General features: G+C 36.6%; 3 protein-coding genes and 1 pseudogene across 4 annotated transcripts; all 4 read right to left on the bottom strand.

The window, feature by feature from the left end:
• Positions 1–195: 195 nt before the first annotated feature.
• On the bottom strand, positions 196–2041 carry LOC109002535 (annotated as a pseudogene).
• Positions 2042–2343: 302 nt separating this feature from the next.
• Positions 2344–4196, bottom strand: LOC109002547 (serine carboxypeptidase-like 50). Its single transcript, XM_018980339.2, has one exon. It carries the CDS (start codon positions 4025–4027, stop codon positions 2639–2641), a length of 1389 nt encoding a protein of 462 aa, XP_018835884.1. The 5' UTR covers positions 4028–4196; the 3' UTR covers positions 2344–2638.
• A 2838-nt stretch (positions 4197–7034) lies between these two features.
• LOC109002546 (mitogen-activated protein kinase 9-like) lies at positions 7035–15272 on the bottom strand. 2 transcript variants are annotated; one of them, XM_018980338.2, is made up of 12 exons: positions 14616–14722; positions 14160–14309; positions 12277–12685; positions 12047–12174; positions 11895–11954; positions 11292–11441; positions 10983–11138; positions 10723–10860; positions 10539–10612; positions 7976–8077; positions 7619–7874; positions 7035–7349 (listed from the first exon to the last, which is right to left on the bottom strand). In XM_018980338.2, the coding sequence occupies exons 3-12, from the start codon at positions 12680–12682 to the stop codon at positions 7299–7301; spliced, it is 1521 nt and encodes a 506-aa protein (XP_018835883.1). In that variant the 5' UTR covers positions 12683–12685; positions 14160–14309; positions 14616–14722; the 3' UTR covers positions 7035–7298. The 2 variants fall into 2 exon arrangements, with proteins under 2 accessions (XP_018835883.1, XP_018835882.1); XM_018980337.2 differs by lacking the exon at positions 14160–14309 and having other exon boundaries at positions 14616–15272.
• Positions 15273–15697: 425 nt separating this feature from the next.
• LOC109002545 (nudix hydrolase 25) lies at positions 15698–19821 on the bottom strand. Its single transcript, XM_018980336.2, has 6 exons — positions 19465–19821; positions 18869–18919; positions 18087–18179; positions 17444–17538; positions 16059–16170; positions 15698–15979 (listed from the first exon to the last, which is right to left on the bottom strand). Exons 1-6 carry the CDS (start codon positions 19528–19530, stop codon positions 15875–15877), a joined length of 522 nt encoding a protein of 173 aa, XP_018835881.1. The 5' UTR covers positions 19531–19821; the 3' UTR covers positions 15698–15874.
• Positions 19822–21730: the final 1909 nt, after the last annotated feature.

Consider the following 21730-nt stretch of genomic DNA (forward strand, 5'->3'; position numbering starts at 1 on the left):
TACAGGCTATTGACTTGAAGAAGAATAATTTCTTACTTGTTTACACCCATCACCAACAAGTTATGTTGGATAGTTTAGAACTTAGGTCTATAATCTAGCCGGGATTTTATTTTGCCGAAAATTTTAGAGGGCATTAAATGAGATAATATCTTTGCCTATGATGGATGGCCCGATGGGTTGAGGATTTCTTTTCTTCTGATTGAAATGGACAGCAAGAAATGGGTTAGGATGACAAATACAATCCTGAGAGCATGAATTGTGAAACCAATTTATATAGAGCATGATGTTAGTATCCGAACTTCAATATCATGCAAGTACAACAGGATTCGGAAAGACATAAGCTACAATATAGGTACCCCAAAATCTGACGGCAAATCCAACAGAGATAATTAAGCTGGTAGTTCCTCTTCATAGCCAAATAGCCCCCTCTCCAAAACCAAATCTTCTATCATTGCCTGAGAACTCAATGTCTGGTCACTAGGCACCAGATGTCCAGCTCCTAAAACCACAACCTGACTCAAATTCCCCCATTTCTGCAGGTACCCAGAAATCCCTCCATTCACTGCGCAAACCTTCCTCTCCGCCATCGGGAATTCACCAAGTCCATCCCATCTCATTGTTTTCACCTAAGCCTCAGTTGAAACCACACTACCCCTCAAATCAAAATTCCCTTGATACAATAATACCTTGCTCTTCTTCACCAGCAAATTCCACCGTGTACCTCACACTCTTCATGAAATCATCATGCAATGCAGCCGCCACAACATCACTGCAGATCTCATCCATCTACTGCTTCACCCCCCAAAGCCTTCTTCACCTCCTCTATGCGCAACAATTCTGATAGCAATTCGGTTTTGTAAGGAATTTTCTTAGTAAAATCATTCCAAGTGACCAAACCTGTCATGCTTTGCAACATATGCAAGACCTTAACTCTAGTATTTGTTGCCGCTCTCCAGTTCTCCATTTTGGTCAAGTTAATTGCCTCCCATTGCACCTTCTCCAACTCATTTTTCTGCCTCTCATTTATCAAAACAGAATAGTAAGCATGAGCCAGCATGAGTAGCAACCTGAGTCACCGGGTCTGTGAGCCCGTTTCCTATAGCAACACCCGCTAAGTTCAAGCGCCGTAACACTGGCAAGTGGGGATTGTTCTTCAGAATATAGTACCCAATTGCGGGAACATACTTCCCAACAAAGCTCTCACCTGCAAAATATATTGGACGACACTTAAACAATGGATCTGATGCGACGAAACGACTGATCGCAGCAAAAAGATGCTTGGCAACAGAATGTTGGTCTTTTGGGATGTTGTGCTACGTGCGGCAACTATGATAAACAATACTGAAAAGTGAAAAATAAGAAAGTAGCATGCCTACATCTACAAGAGCGGGCTGAATTTTTACTAACTGTCAAAATAGAGTTACATAATGTTGTATTTATACTAACCCTAGCTGTACAGAGGTATTAGAAAATTTCAATAATACCCTTATACCGTACCACAGAGGTGTTGCCCCCGCACCCCCAACCTATTAATCATCCCTGGCAATAAAACAGTCATTCCGCTCTGCTCTGCTCTGCTCGGTACACTACGCTCTGCTCACTCTACTATCTGCTTCACTCTTGACATCAATATGCTCTCTCTATATACGTGTTCCCCTCAATATGAGCCACATAATACAACATGGTATTTCTTCAGTCGCGGATGCAATGCTAAACCCGGTTCCAATTGGATTATCGAGAAAAAGAAGACCGAATATGCGATTCCAAGAACCCGGATTCCGTTCAAGCACAAGGTGTAAGTCGGAGCTGGTATTGTGTTCTTTCACACGCCAAGGACCAAGCTCAAAGAAGTTGCCAACCATGGACGTGCAGCCAAGGCCACCCTGGAGCCATCTGATAAGCGGAGTCTCCGAGAATAGCGAGATGGGGTTATGATAATGCTTTGATGTGGTGGAGGAAGAAGATGAGTAAGATGGCCAAGAAGGGCTTGATGAGGAAGTTGGGACTTGCTGACTCCATCACTAACCTCAGGTATTGTCATTGACTTTTTGGAGTTCCATTAATACAGCTAGATAATGTGCATTCCTACTATGAAAATCACATTAAAAAAGGTCAAAACTTTTAGTTTTTGCTGAACAATTAAACCCACGAGATAGTCTTTTATAATCGATGGCAATTGATGATTAAGATTGTGCTAGCTGGTCAGAGTATTTATTTTTTTTAATGCATTTGTCAGTCTCTATATGTTATCAACATCAATCAGTACTCTTCATAGTCTAGATCGACTGAAATACAGTGGATTGTGAAAAAAAAAAACTAAAACAGTCATGTTATTCATTTGGTTCTAGCATTAATGGACATTTCATGTACAAAGTCATGGGCTGGGATTGCAATTCTGCTGATAAGTCAGATTTCACCGATTGGTATGCGGAGTGTTGGAATTTATTCGATGATATAGATGCGTGCTCAACATCCCAGTTTTGATCATTATTTGAAGCATTTACTGAAATTCCTCCATTTCTACCAAAAGAAGAAGAGACTGATCAACGAATTTTACGTTGAACTACGGAAATCTGATGACCAATCCTCTTCTTCATAGCTACAAAATGGGTACCCCAGAATCTGATGACAAATCCGACTAATCAAACAGAGAAGAAAAAGACGATACTTCCTCTTCATAGCCAAACAGCCCTCTCTCCAAAACCCAATCTTCTATCATTGCCTGAGAATTCAATGCCTGGTCAGTAGGCACAAGATGTCCGGCTCCTAAAACCACAACATGACTCAAATTCCCCCATTTTTGCACATACCCAGCAAGCCCTTCATTTACTCTCCAAACCTTCCTCTCTGCTATCAAAAACTGACTGAGCCCCTCCCACGCCATCGTCTTCACCCAAGCCTCAGTTGAAACCACACTATCCCTCATATCGAATTGCCCTTGATACAATAAAACCTTGCTCTCCTTCAGCAGAAATTCCACCATGAACTTCACACTTTTCATGAAATCATCATGCAAAGCAGCCGCCACATCATCGCTGCATACATCGTAAGCCATTGACTCCTTTACTCCCAAAGCCTTCTTCACCTCTTCTTTCCTCAAAAAGGCAAAAACCATTTCTGTTTCATAAGGAACCTTCTTGCTAAAGTCGTGCAAAGTCGCCAGCCCTGTCATTCTCTGCAACATAAGCAAGACCTGGGTTCTAGCATCTGTAGCCTCTTTCCACTTCCCCATTTTGGTCAGTTTGACCACTTCCCGCTGCGCTTTCTCCAGCTCACTTGTCTGCCTCTCATTTATCAAACCAGAATGGTAAGCATTCGCAGCATGAGTAGCAACCTGAGTCATCGGATCTGTCAAGCCGTTCCCGATAGCAACACCACCCAAGTTCACCCGCTGTGACACCGGCAAGTTAGCATTCGCCTTCAAGATATAGTACCCAATTGCTGGAACGTACTTTCCGGCATAGCTCTCTCCTGCAAAGTAAAGTGGACGAGACTTGAACGACGGCTCTAACTCAATAAATGAAGTGATCGCAGCAAAAAGATGTTTGGCAACAGAAAGTTGATCTCTTGGGATATTTTCGGTTGCGGAAGCGATACTAAACCCGCTTCCAATCGGATTATCCAGGAAAAGAAGGCCGAATATGCGGTTCCAAGAGCCCGGATTTGGTTCAAGTACAAAGGTTTCAGACCTGGCTTTGCGAGATGTCACGCGCCAAGGGCCGAGCTCGAAGAAGTTGCCAAACATGGAGGAGCAGCCAGGGCCGCCCTGGAGCCATATGATAAGTGGTGTTTGGGAGAGCGGTGAAATGGGGTTCTGAGCTTCATAGAAGGCATAAAACATGGCAGAACTAGAGTCGGCAGGATTGACCGAGAGGTAGCCAGTTTTGGTGGGGAGGGCTTCATTGGGAAAGAGAGAGGTTGAAGTGGGTGGCGATGAGGCTGTGAGGTGGTTGAGGAAGGCCAGGAAGAAGAGGGAGAAGGCCAAGAGAAGAAGGAAGTTGAGGAACATAGAGGACATTGACTGCATTAGAGTGTGCACTTACCTCTGCAATTAGCAATATGTTTTGACTTTATCTCCGTTAAGAGAGGGTACTGATCTTGGTTACATGGTTTTCATCGATGACACCGGTTCATACAAGAAACAAAAGAAGCATTGTTTGAAAAACAAAACCCCCATAAAATCAATTGAAACCGTCCAAAACGTGGAAGCTTGAAAACAAACAACCCCAATTAGACTTGGACTGAGTAAAAAATGGTCTCGAATTAAAAAATAGGATTTGATCTGTTCATAACATTAAAAATTAAGTTTAGGTGAGTCATGGTATATCTTTGCTTAAAAAGAAAAAGAAAAATCAACGTTTACTTTTTGGAAGCTGGTTGGAAATTCCCCTTTGGAACTGGAAGATCTGCCATTTGGTAAAAGATTTAAATGGTGAAGTGATTTCCTTTTGATCACAACTAGATCTGATTAAAAAATTGGCTACCACGCATATGAAGGGGGTTGATATATATAAATATATATATATATATAGATATTATACACAGTGTGTGATTGTAAACACAAATATCGTGCCTGAGATATGTCGATTAAATGAGGAGTTTCTCCTCTGTTTCCCTATCTTGAAACAGGGGAAAATTTGAGCAAGTAAATAAAGCTTTCGGGGAACCTTGGCCTCCCAAACAAAGTCTCATAAACAACTTCAAAGATAATTTTTTTAATATCAATACAGCTTCTTCTATAGCCTTACAGACTCAAACCCGATTAAATTCCAAAACTGACTCAACTTCAGAAAACAGAGACCAAATTGGAAATTAACGCAACTGAAGAAAAACAGAACTCAACTAGGAAACAAAAGTTTCAGTTGGATAAGGATAAAGCGTAAAAGAAAGTGCATGCAACACATGCGTGCACCAGACTCTAGTTTATGGTAGTGACCATTTTGTACTGTTATATTCAGCTATATATATTTGTAGAACAGGCTGCTTTTGTGCGCGACATAGTCAAATATGTAAAGGATTTGATGGATATACGTTGTCTTTTTTTTTTCCTCAATTTCACGTTTGGTTTATGTTGTTCAGATGCAATGATATTATTCAGGCTTATAATTCGATCTTCAAAAATTTGCTGCTTTTGTTTCACCTATAGTCGGACAGAAGCCATTTACTAAATTTCATAAAATACATCCCTGCTTCTGGATATGGTTTTAGCATCTGCTCTGCTAGATATAGTTTTAGCATCTGCTCTGCAGCCTCTTTGACAAAAAATAGAGCCTACCGTGAGAAAGCAGGTTTTTTTGGTGTGGATTAGGTTAGGGTTTGGATACGAATTGAGATAAAAGATGAGCTGAGATGAAAGTTAAAAGTTGAATAAAATATTGTTAGAATATTATTTTTTAATATTATAATTGGTTAAAAATTTGAAAAATTTGAATGGTTTATTATATTTTGTATGAAAATTTGTGAAAGTTATAATAATGAGATGAGATAGGGTGGGTTGAGAGTCTATTTCAATCCAAATCGAGTAGGATAGGTTTGGGGGATGAGATGAGAATTTAGTGTTTTGTTTTAGTGTTTAAAATATTATGTTTTAGTATTATTATTGTTTTGAAATTTGAAAAAGTTGAATTGGAATTTAAAAAAATTGAATTATTTATTATATTTTGTATAAGAATTTGAAAAAAGTGTAATGATGAGATGAGATGAGATGAGAATTTTGTGTCTCATCCCAACCCCCAAACTACCTTAGTGTCCCTCATTTTATTTTAAATAATAAAATTTACACACTTTAAAACTGTATAAATTATTTTTCTTTTCATTGCAATTATTTCAAGGAGATTCTCAATCCAAAGTTTTGAGCTACTCTTGAACAACAATACGCAAGTATAATACCACTCAAAAGTCCTGTACAATGCTAGTTAAACATATCTTGGCTATGAGTAATGCTAGATATAGTTATAGAATGTGTAACTTTTGCACTCCTTTTAAAAAAAAAAATGGGATCCATTATTAGAAAAATAATTTTTTTATGTAGATCCCTAATTTATCTATTTTTTTTTAAAAAAAAAAAGTGTGCATGGCTTAAACACGGTAAAATTACAAATATCATTTCTATAATTCAATTGGTAAGTAAGTTTAACATGGTCATTAAGCTATGTTAGACAACAATCAAGTACCAGTAGCCCTTATCTCGTTTGTTTTTGCAAAAGAAATTAGGTGAGATAAAAGTTGAAAGTTGAATAAAATTTTGTTAGAATATATTTTTTTAATATTATTTTGTTTTGAAATTTAAAAAAGTTGAATTGCTTATTTTATTTTGTGTGAAAATTTAAAAAAATTGTAATAATTAGATAAGATGAGTTGAAAAGAATTGTGAAAATAAACGAAACGAAATGTGGACTTTTGCAAGAACACCAATTGAGAAATAAATACGCCAACAGTCATTGTCATGGTCGAATTTTCATGCTGGCTTACAAAATAATTGACAAGGTTAATATTCAGTAATTTTGTGATAAAAGTTGAATTTCCATATCGTTACGTACACTAATTTTGTGATATCATTATCAGCAAACTGTGTGTTGAAGAAATTTCTTTCGTGGGGAAGGAACGTTACCAAATAGCTCATGAGCAAATTATGGGTAGTAGGGTCCAGGCCTCTATAGTCGCCTAATAGGTTTTCATATTTCATTTCCTTCCTTGGCCTTTTGGTCTGTTTGTTTCCTGGGAAAATATCGGGGAAATTGAGGTTTCATTTGGTTGCTACAAAGGTGTGGAAAAGTTTTGGAAAATAGTTCAAACGGATCGAGGTTTAACCCCATAATCCCACCCCCCACAACTTTTCCACCTTAAGAAGTTACTGCCTCAAAAACTACCAAAACATTGTTAGTTATTAATGAGCTAACACTTTGGAAATTAATATGTTAAATAATATTGCACAAACTTATGGAGAGGAATTCCGCAAAATCAGAGATGTTGAAGCTTAATAACTTAAAAGGCATAGCAAAGATTATTATATTTTAATAGCTTCCGACGTAAGATGAGGGAAAAAGAAATACCAAGATGCATCGCATAGTTTTAAGACTATTCATCCAGGTTCCGACCAAAACTATGATAGTTTGGCCAAAGCCATGTCATATACAATTACCCAATTCTTGCAATTGTGAACAATTATAATAAAACATTTCTTTCCTTCTACTAGCAAAAAAGGCACAATTAGTATCAGGGCCTAGCAGGTAAAACAAAGCTATCCCAACATTGCACATATCAGCAGTATAATCCAAGCATAATGTTGTTCCGACTTTCTATGACAACCAACCAACCGCCTCTTCGTCTTGTTCCAGGATTGTTTCTTCCTGTAATACAACAGAGGTGCAGAGTTACATGTTTGTGTCCCAAACAATGGACGTAGCCAGCAACTTTTCTCATGTCGATAATGGACTACACGCCACAAAAAGTGCCAACAAGATAGTGCATACACACAAACGATAGTACCCCATTCTATATGCCCTCTTCATAAGGAGAAACAGTTTTGAGTAGCTTGCGAATGTGGGGAAGGCCAGTGTTCTATGATGTGTGAGTTGCAAACAAATGGACATTTAATACTTGATCAGAGAATACTTACCTCACAATTATTTCCTTTTACAGCCAAACATTTAGAAGCACTTATGCTGGCACTCTTCAACAGGTTGCGGGGACTATTACTTGGTTTGCTACAGCCGTTCTGCATAGCTAATGCATTTTGGTAAGTATATTCTATTGTCTCAATCCTTTCGGACCTTGGAGGGCTCTGGATGGTTGCACGAGAAGCTGAAGCTGCATTACACTTTTTACAACCATTTTGGTAAGAAGTCTCATCTTGGGGTGCAGAAACCCTTTCCCTGGTGGATAGAAAGGATAACAACCATCAGTGTGGAAAAGATGAAAAAATCAAACAAACTGCATAGCCATCAGATAAAACATATTTTGTCCAACACTTAACCTAGGCAAGGAGGCATGCTTCCTTTGGAGTGCAGTGCTTCTTTCTCTTTTACCATACTGTTCCTCAAGATGGGCAAATAGTCGCTTGAATCGATCAAGTCCACTGGGTTACATAAAACTTATTAAGAAAGAAGGAATAAAAAACAAGGACAAAAAAAGTCATCAAACATGAATAGTTAATAATGAGTTAAATCAAATTACGTTGCACAAAATAATTTCTCCAAGTAAAAAGGGATGTTCTCTCCAGAAGAAACATGATGATGTGTAGTGAAATAAAGCTAATTTAGCAGAATAAACTAGGATTGGTAGTAAGACTGTTCATCCGGGGTCCCAGTAACGATTTTCAGCCCAGGTCAAACCCGGGCCAGAACCTGCAATGTGAAAACCGGATATAGCCAGCCCTGATCCGGGTATGAGATCCGGATTCCGTATTAAAATCCTGGTACCCGAGTTTAGATAAAAAAAAAAATCTCACTTCAGATTTCAATTCTTCACTCCCCCAAGTTCTCTCTCACGCGAAACCCTAGCCACGAAACCCTAGCCGTCGTCGTGTCTCTCTTTCATTCTTCACTCCCCACCAGTGACCATGAAACCCGTCAGCCTTTCAGCAAAGATTTTTAGGATTTCCTCATCCTTTTCTTTTTCTTTTCTAAGTCATCCTTTTCTTTTTCTTTTCTGAGACGCCAACGCCAAAACCCTCTCTCTCTCTCTCTCTCTCTCACCGAAACCCTAGCCTCCTCTGCCGATCAAAGCGTCGTCTTCATCCTTGGGTATGTTTTCTTCTCTTTGTTTGTTTTGTTCTTTGTTTGTTGATTTTGAGTTTGTTTTGATGAGAATGTTTAAAGAGTATTTTTATGGGTTAAAATGTCTTGGTATTTGAAAGATTATGATGGGCTTTGTTCAGCTGACGAGAAGCGTAAATCTTCTAGGTGATGCTGTGATTCGGATCTTCAATCAGTTTTCTCTTTTGGTGATTCTTAAGTTTTAAGGGTTTTTTCCCAAATGGTTCCTTTTTTGACTCTTTCATTTGCTCCTGCAGATATATTACTTATGAGAAGATTGTCAATATGTAGTAAAAGTAATTGATACATTCAGCTGTGACTATGCTTTTGATGCAGAGAACAGGGTGCGGTGCAGGATTTATATAGACAGATTGCTTGATAGGTTGAGAAAATGTTTAGAAATCTCTTCTTTGGAATGGTTGACTGTTATGCACCCTCATGTCGGTAGCGTAAATCTCTTCTTTGTATTTTTCTTGTGACTTCTATAACTCTCTTTCGACATAACTCTCTTTCGACATAACATGGAACTGACTTCTATTTCTGCTTATCGCTTTCAAGAATTGTAATTAATGATAAGGTCATAAATTATAATGCTCCCTATGGTCATCTAAAGATAGCATCATCTGTCATGATTCTCTGCTTATATCCCCAAAGGTAAAAGTATTCCATTCCATTCCTCCATACCATATAAAGAATTGGTTTTTCAACTTGCTTGTTTTACCTTTTTGTTTTTTAATTTATTTTAACCTGGAGCTTAGGTAATATTGCATATGTTGGGGTTAGTAGTGGAGCCCTCATAGTTATTGTGGAAAGTGTATTTCGTAACTGAACAAATATGTGGAGTTTAATTTTGGTTTGATACAAGTACATGGGTTTATTCTGAATACAGAGTAGATTTTTCTTGTGATGTGTGACTCAGATTTAATGCATTGTGAACCTAACATGCTATCCTGCATTAGGTGGGGATTCCTTTCACGTGCAGGTCTGTGGGTAAAAGCCATTTCTTGCATTATATGCCATTCATGTATTTCCATTCACAGGAACAGGTATTTGGAGTATCATGGCTTACTGAATTGGTTTTGAATTGCTTTATTAAATGGTTTGGTTGATAGATTGAGTTTGATATTATGCATTCTCTTGTGCAGATGCTTGCTCTTGATTCACATTCGTACTACCAATCTCAGTTCAATGGGACAGCCATTGAGAACTAACCGCAACATTTGAGAACTAACCCCAAAGAGCCACTGAGTTGGAATACTAGAATAAAAGTTGATGATGGAAGACCATGCTACTGATTGTATAATTCATATATTGTAATTTTTTAATTTTTGTGTTTTATAATGTAATGTATAAATATAAAATAATGTAATATGTAGTGAATCGCATTGTGTGTTGCATGCATTTAGTTAAAATGTTAATTAGTTTATAACTTTAGTTATTTTTTACATAAAATTTAGTTTTCCATTTTGATACATTTTTATTATTATGGACAATTTTCTGTTAGTATTATGCTTTTTAACAGAAATATCGGCTTTTAGATAAAATAAAATAAAAACATTATGCTTTTCAACATTACCTTTTAAAAAAAAAAAAAAACCCAGGTAGAACCCAAAACCCGGATTCATCCAGGTTCCAGCCCGGGTTATAACCCGGGCCGGGTTTGAAATCCGGATTCCGGGCCGGATATACCCGGATACCTGGTCCAGAACCTGGATGAACAGTCCTAATTGGTAGTATTAGTAGCAGTAGTAGTAGTAATAACAAGCACAATAACACTAATACCTTGGATACATGAAGCTACTCTGATCTGCACCTTGTAGGTACTCCTGCAGCATTTGTGGATGATACTCTAAGATCTGCATGGTTTGAGATTTACACCATAACAGATGGAAAGGGAAAGAGAACAATGCAAATCAAGATATAAAGAATAGTAGTACTGAGGCCCCTATAATCTCCATGGTCATACCTCTCTATAGATTAGCTCCCTTACATCATCTTTTGTCAATTTCCTCCTTTCAAACTCAAACTCAAGTTTTGAAATGGGTTGCATAGATGGTTCATTGTCCACATTCGCCAATCCGTTGAAATATGGATCAGCTAATGCCTGAAAAAGAAACAAGTGACAATATCAGGAAATAAATATATGATGTCCGACCAGATTCTACATATGATAATTTTTAAAAATTGCAGTAGACAAGACAACAATCAGTTTTACTAAAATCTTATCTCTTCAGCTGACAGGCGATCTTTAGGATCAAACGCAAGCAAACGCTCTAGTAAACGAAGAGCCAATGGATCTGCATTGGGGAATTTTTGCGAGAAAGGAGTTGGTGGCTTTTTCCTCATGCTATTTAAATATCTTCTAGCCTTTTCATTCCGAATCTGCAGGTAATAGAAACAATCTAATTGATGAACTCTCAAGAGCATACGTTTAAAATAGATGTGAATTTAAATTCGAAGAACCACTTAAAAAATATTAACAATGTTTTAAGAGAAATATAATATCAAAGAGACCGATCAAAAAATACAACAAACCCTAGCAATGGTTTCAGCTGCAGGAGTGCCAAGCAAATCTGTTATGAGATCCAATTCATGTGCCACATTTTTCCCAGGAAACAAGGGTTTTCCTGTGAGCATTTCTGCAAATATACATCCTATGCTCCATATATCGATAGCAGGGGTGTACTGTAAAAGACGATCAAAAAAATGCATTACCAAAATCTGGGAGGGATTGGCTCTATTTTTAATCCTACACAAAGCATGCAAGTCAAAGAGAAATAACATAAACTCCCCCACTGCAGAAAACAGAGAGTTGAAATCAGATACCAAAAGCAAAAAATGTATCACCACAGATGATCAACCTGCCATACCAACCATAATCCAGAGAAAATATAACCATGTAAATTCAAAACGAGATCTTATGAACCAAAATTAGAAATTGATATAGTAAGCAGGATAGCTTCTTCAAATTTCAATTGATTCATCAGTAAAGATGCAGTATCTTCCACTAAACAGACTTAAGCGCAACCGTCTCCCCGAGCCCAAGCAGAAATCACAAAAGAAGTACCTCTGAAAAACTTAAATATCCATAGGAGAAATTCATTAGAACTGAAAATCACAGGGGATTGGAATACTCACCTTGGAAAAAAATGAACCGCAGAGTTCAGGAGCACGGTACCATCGGGTTGCCACATAATCCTTAGAAAAAATTACAGTTGGTCATTTGTATAGGCTTAATAAAACATTGAAAAAAGTGACACATAACAATTTCTATCGAGGGAAACACATACAGTCCAGAAAATAGCCGATGGGGCATCATTAAATGATGCACGAGCAAGCCCAAAGTCACATATCTTTAGCTTGCAATCTGCATTGGCAAGTATATTTTTTGGCTTTAAATCTCGATGGAAAACATTTGCTGCAAAGAAAACAAAAACATAAAAGAAAACGTATCAGAGGCACTGATTTGTAAAAACCAAAGGAAATTCTATTATAGGACATTGAAAAATGGAGGTTCAACCTGTGTGAATATATTTTAAAGCTCGGAGAAGCTGGTATAAGAAAAATTGATAATGTTCAGGTGTAAGATCGTCGTTTGCCTTTATAACTTGGTGAAGATCAGATTCCATCAACTCAAACACGACATAAATATCTTGAAATTCTCTTCGACATGGAGGAAGCATAAGATGTTTTATTTCTACAATATCTGGGTGATGTAGCAGCCTTAGGAGCTTCACCTCTCTTAGAATGCGTGTGGCATCAGAAACATGCTCAAAGACATCATTAATTTTCTTTATAGCCACCCTCTCTCCAGTGTGAGTATCAATTGCAGACGCAACAACCCCATAGCTTCCTTTGCCAATTACTTCCTCAATTTCATATTGACTTGCCTCACCGTATTCGGTGAAGAACTCTTTTTCAAGCATGGTCTGAGTAAATCAAACATGAAACGTCAACATTTCAAAAGCAAGTGGATACAACAATTGAAGTCCCCCCGGAAAAAAAAAAAGATTGTCATTGTTAGTGCATATTTGAACATATGTAGTTACTTCACAGACACTATGCAATAAACTGAAAGGACAACAAATTATTCTATAGTAACAAAGATGTAATATTTTGATATTTCAAAGTCCTCACACATTTTTTCATTAGAAAATGTATTACGGAATTATGGATATATCCTATCACTCCCCCATCCAAATTCCAAACAAACAACAGGACAGTTGAGAAAAAGGAATGGAGCATTCCCGAACCACATACAGACTCTATCTACATTTATTTTCTTATGGGTGATTCTATTAATCTTTTTGATTGATAATAATGATAATAATTGTGCATTCCATACAAGCTGAGCGGGTGAATATTGTCATTGACATTGCATTCTTAAAGAATGATTTGCTGATATGATACCAATTAGGCAATCAAACCTGGTCATACATAAAATATCTATATATATAAGAAAAACCGACATTTGGAAATTTTCCTTGATTAACTGTCTCTGTGCTTAGAAAATCTACTTACGATTGTTGCACCACCATCAAAATGCACTCACATTAATGCCATGATCCAAATCAAAATTCATTTACATTGCACTACTAAGAAAAAAGGAACATAAAAGAAGAGTTGCACTACTCTTGACCACATTGACTCAACCTTGTTATCCATCCATACGTTAGTGCCACTATCTCATGAATTTATCAATTCATGTCGGATCACGTTCTGCAAACATCATTCTCCCTGATTTGTCAACTTGACATGGATAAATTTTCATTGTTTCCCTCAATCATTTAGCACTTGAACAAAGACAAGGCAGTTTCACATTCCGGAAGAAATTAAATCAATACTAAAAAAAATTTCATATGGCTGGCTTATTTGCCTGATTGTTAACAACTATCAATAGGTTATCAATAGTGCAGCAAAGTTTAGCATACTCTAAAGTATGTACACCGGTAAGAAGTGATCATGAACATTAATTTGACCAGATCACCTTACCTGAAAGTAAATTTAAGGACTAATGGCTACTTTCCTCAACGAGATCTGTGTTAAATATTATTACTTTACTTCAACCTTGGATTGACAACTTTGAATAATCAAAACCCCAAAGAGCACGAAATAAACCACCTTCATGGCCAAGTACAGGGAAAAACACAAGAAGAAACAGACACATAACACGCAACACAAAATGATGTTTTTTCATTTATTCCATAATCAAGAATCGCAAAATTACATATGAAAATTACGTAAGTTTTTCAACACCAATATTATTCGAGAGAAAGATATCATTGACCCGTATATAACATGTAAAGCTGCTAACACAGTTTCATATCCATGATCGGCGCATGAAATTGATTGACAAACAATTATAAAATACGATGAACCAAAAGAAAACAAATAAAGAAAAACCTTGTTGTTTCTCGGTCAACAAAGCGACCGAGGACACGAAATTGCTTGGTGCCCTCGGTGTTCTCCAAAGCAGCACAGACCGGATATGAATCAATCGACCACCGCCTCATTCACGTGTGTGTGTGTGTACATATATGCGCGCTCGTGTGTCTGCGTATGTTTATTAATAATAAAATTTGAGCTCGTCAACTGAACTGTAGCTGTAAATGATCACAATTTGGAAAGGCGAATTTTTTTACATATAGTCAAATACAGCCGTGAAGTAAATTATTATTTTCTTCAAAATAAAGAAAGAATAAAATGATACGAAGCGCATAATTTGGATCAGATATTCAGTCTAGAAAAGGACAGAACTAATTGCAGCAGCAGGTCTCAAAATGCGGGCCTTATCTTATCATTTTGCCACAATTGCAAGAACAGCTGAGAGAGAGATTGTGCGCTTGACGGTTGACTCACCTTGCGAGGTTCCGTAGGGGCAAGTCTCTGGTTTTTTCGTTGGGGGACCTTGATCGGCTTCAAGCCCGAGATATTGATATCCACAGTGATCGTCAGCTCCTTTTGAATTTGTTTCTCTTCCCTGTGTTGTTCGGTGGTTGACGATGGTGATTGTGATGGTGATGGTTGGACGGCGTCGTTTGGTGAGCGTTCATGACGGCTGTTACAGTCAATGGCGTCGACAACAGCAGAAGAAGAACAAGAGGAAGAGGTGGAGAGACTCTGAAACCATCGTACAAAGCCTTCCATTGTTAAATCTGCAACGCGCCGCACCCTATCTTTCCCCTCAGCTCAGTCCAATAACACTTGTCGCTTATGTCTGCGTGTCCCTCTTTTCCCCCCTCTGTGTGTCGGATCTGAAAATAGTTTGGCAATTCCCCGGTGGGTATGGTTTCTCTCCGATTGAGTAAAGCAACCAATAAGATGGTGCCAGGTCAGCAGACAAACGCAATGGCGGTGCGGAACGGAAGATCCCTCCGTTAAATCAGCCAGAGATCCCGCACCAACAAGAGAAAAACGGTGTACGCTTCGTATATTACATACGTTTCTATCATTCTATGCTCAACTATTACCCCCCAATAAAATTCTTACAACTTGGACCACTGTAATTTAACAGGAACAAAGTAACACACCCGTCATTTAATGTTTGGATGAATTGAAAGTAAAGGAAAACAAAGGAAAAGCGGATGGGATGATGACCTAAATTATGACGACCAATCCGAGAGGCTAAAAAGGGAAAAAGGCTAATTAATTATACATTTAGTTGTTTTTGAAAGTTGAGCTGAACAAAACACTTTGAGAATAGTAATGAATTGAATATGTGAAATGAGTTGTATTGGATTATTTAAAATGAGTTTAGATGCATTTGATATTAAGATGAATTTAATATTATTTATGAAAAATTAAAAAAGATTATAAATCTCACGTATAAAGATGTGTTAAGTTGAAAAATTGTATGAATGCCACGTGTATGGAGGTTTGAGATTTGGTTTGACACTCCCAACATGAACAAAATGATGCATGTTTTCATGAAAGCAAACGAGTAAAATTAATTGGACACAGATTTTATTATCACAAAACAAAAACATCCATTTAATCTTTAAGTACTTACTCGCATTTCCATTTACAAAGAGAAAACTTCTACCGAATCCAAATTTTACACGTAAATTGAGTAGATCATGGACAGAACTACAAAACCACAAGATCCACACCCACAACGTTCACCATTTAGACGATCTACATTTTGTGGATATTGTATTTCCATTAAGGTATGGCTTGAAGGTGCTCATAACTTCCTCATACGTTGGCCTTTTGTAGTCCACCGCCTGCCAACAGTTTTATCCCTTATGTTACCAAGTCGAAACAGATAGAAAGATTTATCTCAAAAGAGTTTCTGTAGCACACCTGCTCAATAACTTCTTCCGGGCTTGCCCATTTCCACTCTGCAAATTCGGGTTCTGCTTCACCATTAGCTAGGTTGATCTCACTGTCATCTTTTGTTGATCTCATAAGGAACCTGTCATGTGTCCAAATTCATCATCACGCAGCACAAAGTATTGGGGTAAAATACCCATATAAATCTATCGGCACATGGTACAGTGTAAGAGATTGATGGAAGGGTTCAATGTTTCATATACAAGTGGCGAAGACAAAAAAATATAAGCAGAGAGGAAAGGCATGAAGGATGGAGACTTGAAAAATACAAATGGCAAAGACAAAAAAATACATTTGTTCAATGTTTCATTTGTGGGTGCACATAATTCACTAAGATGGGAGCCTGACGAGTGAAGAGTACCAGTAAGTTAGACAAACCCAAATGTATTTTTCACGGCAACCAAATAAAAGTATTCCATGTCTTGCATGCATGGTGTCAATTGTTTTCTGTGCATGCAAAAGGCATAGATGTCAGCCTTGAAAACATCTTAGACGATTGAGGAACAAAAAATCCATATGAGACCTAATTTATCATTAAAGCAACTGAGAGGCGCTTTCCACTAAATTAATCAAGAAGCTGATGTTTACACTCTAAACAGCCTCTGGGAAGGTAGCTTTTGGTAAACGAATTTAAACCTTGACCTAAAACTTCTTCATCTTTTATTGTGAAGCTCTTACTCTCTAATACATATAATCTCTGTTATTGCAAAGCTGTTAGATTTTTAGGACATATAAGAAGATCAATAGTCTATTGCAGACTTGGGGCATTATTTTCCACTTATAGTTTTTTTTTGGAAAAGGGTTTCCAAACATAGGTTAATGACTAAAAATAAATAAACAAACAGTTCCTTTAGCTGGATGCTCAAACAGGCACTTCTCCTCTCATATAAGAAATGCATATTGGTCAATTCGCACATATATAACTGGTACAATTAATATATTTCCCTGGAAAAGCATAACCTATGTTTGGATCTGAAGAAGACTGAGGAAAGAAAGTTGCTTGAGTGCTTAAGAAGTGAAGCTGCTACTTCAAGCAATTTGATTTTCCTTCCCCTCAGTTGTTTCTGAGATTCAAACAAAGGCCAATGGAAGAAAGAAAACACTCTAATAGAATTGCGTGGAACAGAAGATAATGTGGAAAATGAGAATTAGAAGAAACCAGGCCTTGAGATTGATTCATCAAGCTCAAGATGCATCTCATTACTAGTTGCAGAGTTCAAAACAATATGGTATTTAGATACCAAAATAAAACAAAGGCTAATTGAAGAGGGACAAAAATCAAATGGATATTTAAAAAACCAGACATGGTTTTTCTTTCATGATGCATTTGAGTGTCCGAAGAAAGAAAGACGCACCACTTCTGTGCCTGCCCATGCCATTCACCTCCCCAAAGACGATTCACTTTGGCCTTCACAGCAGGAGGGAAGTCATACGTCAACCAATTTGGAACCTGTTAGCACATATTCTGAATCATAATTAACAAAGAAGCTATCCTTACTTTACTCCACCCTACAAAATAGACTTTGAGTGGCAACATATTATACCAGCACATCTTATAAGCTTCAAGCATTCTGAGATTGCTTCATCCTGCAGTGAAATTATACAACTCTAGCACCTTCATCGAAGTGATTTCAAAAAATGTTCAAAGAATCGTGATGGTACAGAAATAAAGTTTGGCATGTTCTATCTTTTGTTTTCTTAGGGCTAGTTTGGGTAGTGGAGTCATTATTTTATTATTATTTTTTACCTACTTTTCACTACTATTCACTACTATTTAATATTTTATCATTACTTTTTCATTACTATTCACAGAATATCTGAGATCACCTCACTATCTAAACGCAACCTAATCATTATTACATTATTTTTTAAACATGAGGAGACCTAAAATTTGACATTTTGGTGGTCCAGTGAATTCGTGGGCATAATCGTACTGGTATAGAACTAAACAAACAGCAAACTGAAACAGTAGAAGCGCTTCATTTTTCCCCTACAAACCTCGGCAATAATTTCAGCAGATACTATTCCAGTTTCTTCTCGCAGTTCTCTGGTGGCTGCAGATTTGGGCTCTTCGCCATCTTCGATGCCTCCCTGAGATTAAAGATCCCATAGCCAATTGAAGTCAGCTGCAATATGTTGCCACTAAGGAAAAATGTAGGGTAAAAATTGGGAATCTAAAAAAACATTGTGGCACGATGCAAAAGAAAGTTCAAACTCTATAGTGGTTGGTTGAGACCAAAATCCGTAAAATGGATCATTTCACCTTAAGTATGGCCTTGAGGAAGGATGTCACTGACTCCAAGTAAACCCAAGATTTGTCTGAGGCCAAAATAGACTTAGAACCCAACATGACAAACTTTTCTGCCCAGAGACAGCAGGTAATGATGGTCCATTCAACAAATCACTTGGGAAAATATTGGTAAAGAGTCTTTTACCGTGTGGAAAATGTCTCGTAGGATGACAACAGCAAATGGAGAGGTGGGGATATGAATAACTAGGTCAAACCCTTTGGCCCCACTACCTTAGCGGCCACAGTTAATTCATGTGGCAACAGAATTCTATTAATAGAGCGCAATGATAAGGAATGCATTTACTCTACACAGTATCATCTACTAGATACCGTAAGTCATGCGGTCAAATCCTAAGGAATCAAATCAGTGCCCTTAAAAAATTTGGCCATGAATCCATATGATGTGTGCATCTAATTGCATAAATAAATAAAAACATGAGCTTGTTAAGAGGTATCATAAAAGCAAAACAGAGCATCTATGCTGTATCACCTGAGGCATCTGCCATGCACCTGGAACATTCAATCTTGAAGCCACAAATACCTGCAAGAAAATCTCAAAAAGTTGACATTTTTTGTCCATTTGCTTATGCAGGCAGAGCTCCGAAATGAATCTTGAGTTTTTTTTTATTACAGCTTTACTTGTTCCACTCCATAATTTAATCCATGTAGGTAAATATCATTCTAGCGTTGTGTTTAATTCTACTGAAAAAACTCAACCAACCTAAACACCCAACATCAATAATTCCAGCCAGAGTTTGACCGAAATTTCTAATTGCAGTCTTGCAGATGAGTCCAGACTAAAATATTCTATAGTTTTAAAAAAATTACAAGAAAAGATCATAACTTGATTTGAGTCCTGATTTCAAGAAAGCCACAAGAAAAGAATAATACAGGGTAAGTCCAACAAAGACAAAAACCATTGCCAAGAAATTGAAAAAAACTCAGAGAAAGATATTCAACACTCAATTCTACTTTTCTACAAGAAAATCCACTGCCGATTTTTAATATCTCTTCTTATTACAGAAACAGCTGACCATCTACGCCCTTAACAAAAAAAGGAAAAACTGGAAAAGGGACAGAAGTTACTTGGTTGTCAGAGTTGACGAGGCAAATGCCAACGTTGGGACGGTAACCAGGAGGAAGACCCTCCATTTTTGCTTTGGAGCTTTCAGAGAGAGAGGGAGGGAGAGAGAGAGAGAGAGAGAGAGAGTGCTTACGACTCGAAGAAATTCAACTAGAAAAAGTGGGTAAGTGGTGTTGTGGGGAAATAGTGAAGCTGATTCTGACTATTGACAAAAAGGCTGACTCATGGGGGAGTGGGGTTCGAGAATTTTGCGATTCTTATCGTGCGCACCGTTCCACCCAGGGTTTAGTTTATTTAGTACCTATCAAATATTAAATTGGCTGGTGAGGAGGGATAGGCTCATAGCGTCCTCTTCTTGTTATCATGAGCTCTCTCCATTTCTTCATTTTCTGAGTATTTATAGAATCGTGATGGAACATGAATGAGAGAGAGAGAGAGAGAGAGAGAGGGGTTGGGGTTGGGGTTGGGGTTGGGAACATGATATGGAAATGAGGACATCATGTTATAGGGATAGAAGGGGATGGTGGGCGCATGATAGCATTGCGCACGTAGAGGGTGACGTAGTCAATCAGATAGCGAAGAGAAATTTTTTAAGGAAAAAGCCAGATGTTAGACAGAAAGTAGTGGGCGTGGGAGGCCGTTGACTTTCATTGGCCGCGCTACAGACACCCTTAAAAAAACAAGGAAGGTGGACCTACGCACTTATTTGCTTCCTTGTTTGTATCAAAGATCTTTTTTTCAAAAACAATATATATATATATATATATGAAATTATTGATATTTTTTTTTAGGTATAATTTATTTTCAGAAAATATCTCATCTCATTTCACCTCATCATTATAATTTTTTTAAATTTTTATACAAAATAAAATAAACAGTTCAATTTTTTCAAATCTCAAAATAAAAATAATATTAAAAAATATATTCTAACAATATTTTATTTAATTTTTTAATTTTAATCTCAACACATCTCATCTCATTTCTGAAAACAAACGAACCCTTAGATTTGTATAATATGATTAGATTGAAATAGTCTTGAGATTTATTTTTATTTATGTTTGGAAAGTAATTAATTAGGTAAATATTTTAGAAATAATTCTTTCTTGAGTTTAAAAGTCTTTTCATTGAAAAAATTTCTAAAATTTATTAAAAACAAACATAGTGGATGTTATAAATTATTGCACACTAAAGTTGTTGCTTTTAGGCGTGTTGTTAAATAGTCAGATCACTAGTGGATGTTATAAATTATAACTTTATGTTTGGAGTCAAAGTGTTAAATAGTATGAAAATAAGATTACAAAATATAGTAATATTAGATAGAATTTAATTAGTGTTGATATTAAAGAACATATTGCAAATTGCCTAGATTTTAATATATGCTTATTCACTTTTTTTTTATTTTATCTTTTAGTACTGTGTTGTGCGTAAAGTTTTATATTTTTTTATTTAGAGTAATATTAAATATAATTTTACAGTGTATAAATTTATCTATTTTTTACAATAAAAAAAATAGATTCCATCGTTAAAAATTAAAACGATATAAATCATTTCCCTTTTATTTAACTTAGATCAGAAATTGAAGTAATTAGTTTAAGATATCGAAGCAAAGATCACATGAAATCTACGTTTCTTGCGTTGGATCAAAGCAAAATAATTTATTATACTTATATTTTATATAAACATCCACGTGCAGTTTGAGCATGCATTACGATAACATGAGTTTGATCACGAGAATTAATTGATCCCACGTGCCATTCAAAAAAAATCGACAGCTTGTCAAAATTAGGTATTGAAATGAGTTAGAATAAAAATTAAAAGTTGAATAAAATATTATTAAAATATTATTATTTTTAATATTATTATTATTTTAAAATTTTAAAAAATTAAATTATTTATTATATTTTATATAAAAATTTAAAAAATTTATAATAATGAAATAAAATCAAACGAAACAATTATTATACCTAAACCCGCCTTAGTATTCTCTTCTCTTCGAGTCTACGTTACTGAAACCAGCTAGATGAACATAATTCCTACGCATGTTAAATGTTTCACCATAACACGACAACGTACGACCACGTCCATCGTTATCCTAAACTTATATATATATATATATATATATATATATATATATATATAATTTATGTGCATTATAATTGTGACAAATATATATCTCTTCGGATGCAATCGACAAAAAAAGTCTAAGCCCTTCATATTAGGGAGTGAAACGTATTGCAAGTTGACAAGTTCTTAATTAAGGCAGGCGAC

Source organism: Juglans regia, chromosome 13, assembly GCF_001411555.2.
Source record: "Juglans regia cultivar Chandler chromosome 13, Walnut 2.0, whole genome shotgun sequence".
NCBI lineage: Eukaryota > Viridiplantae > Streptophyta > Magnoliopsida > Fagales > Juglandaceae > Juglans > Juglans regia.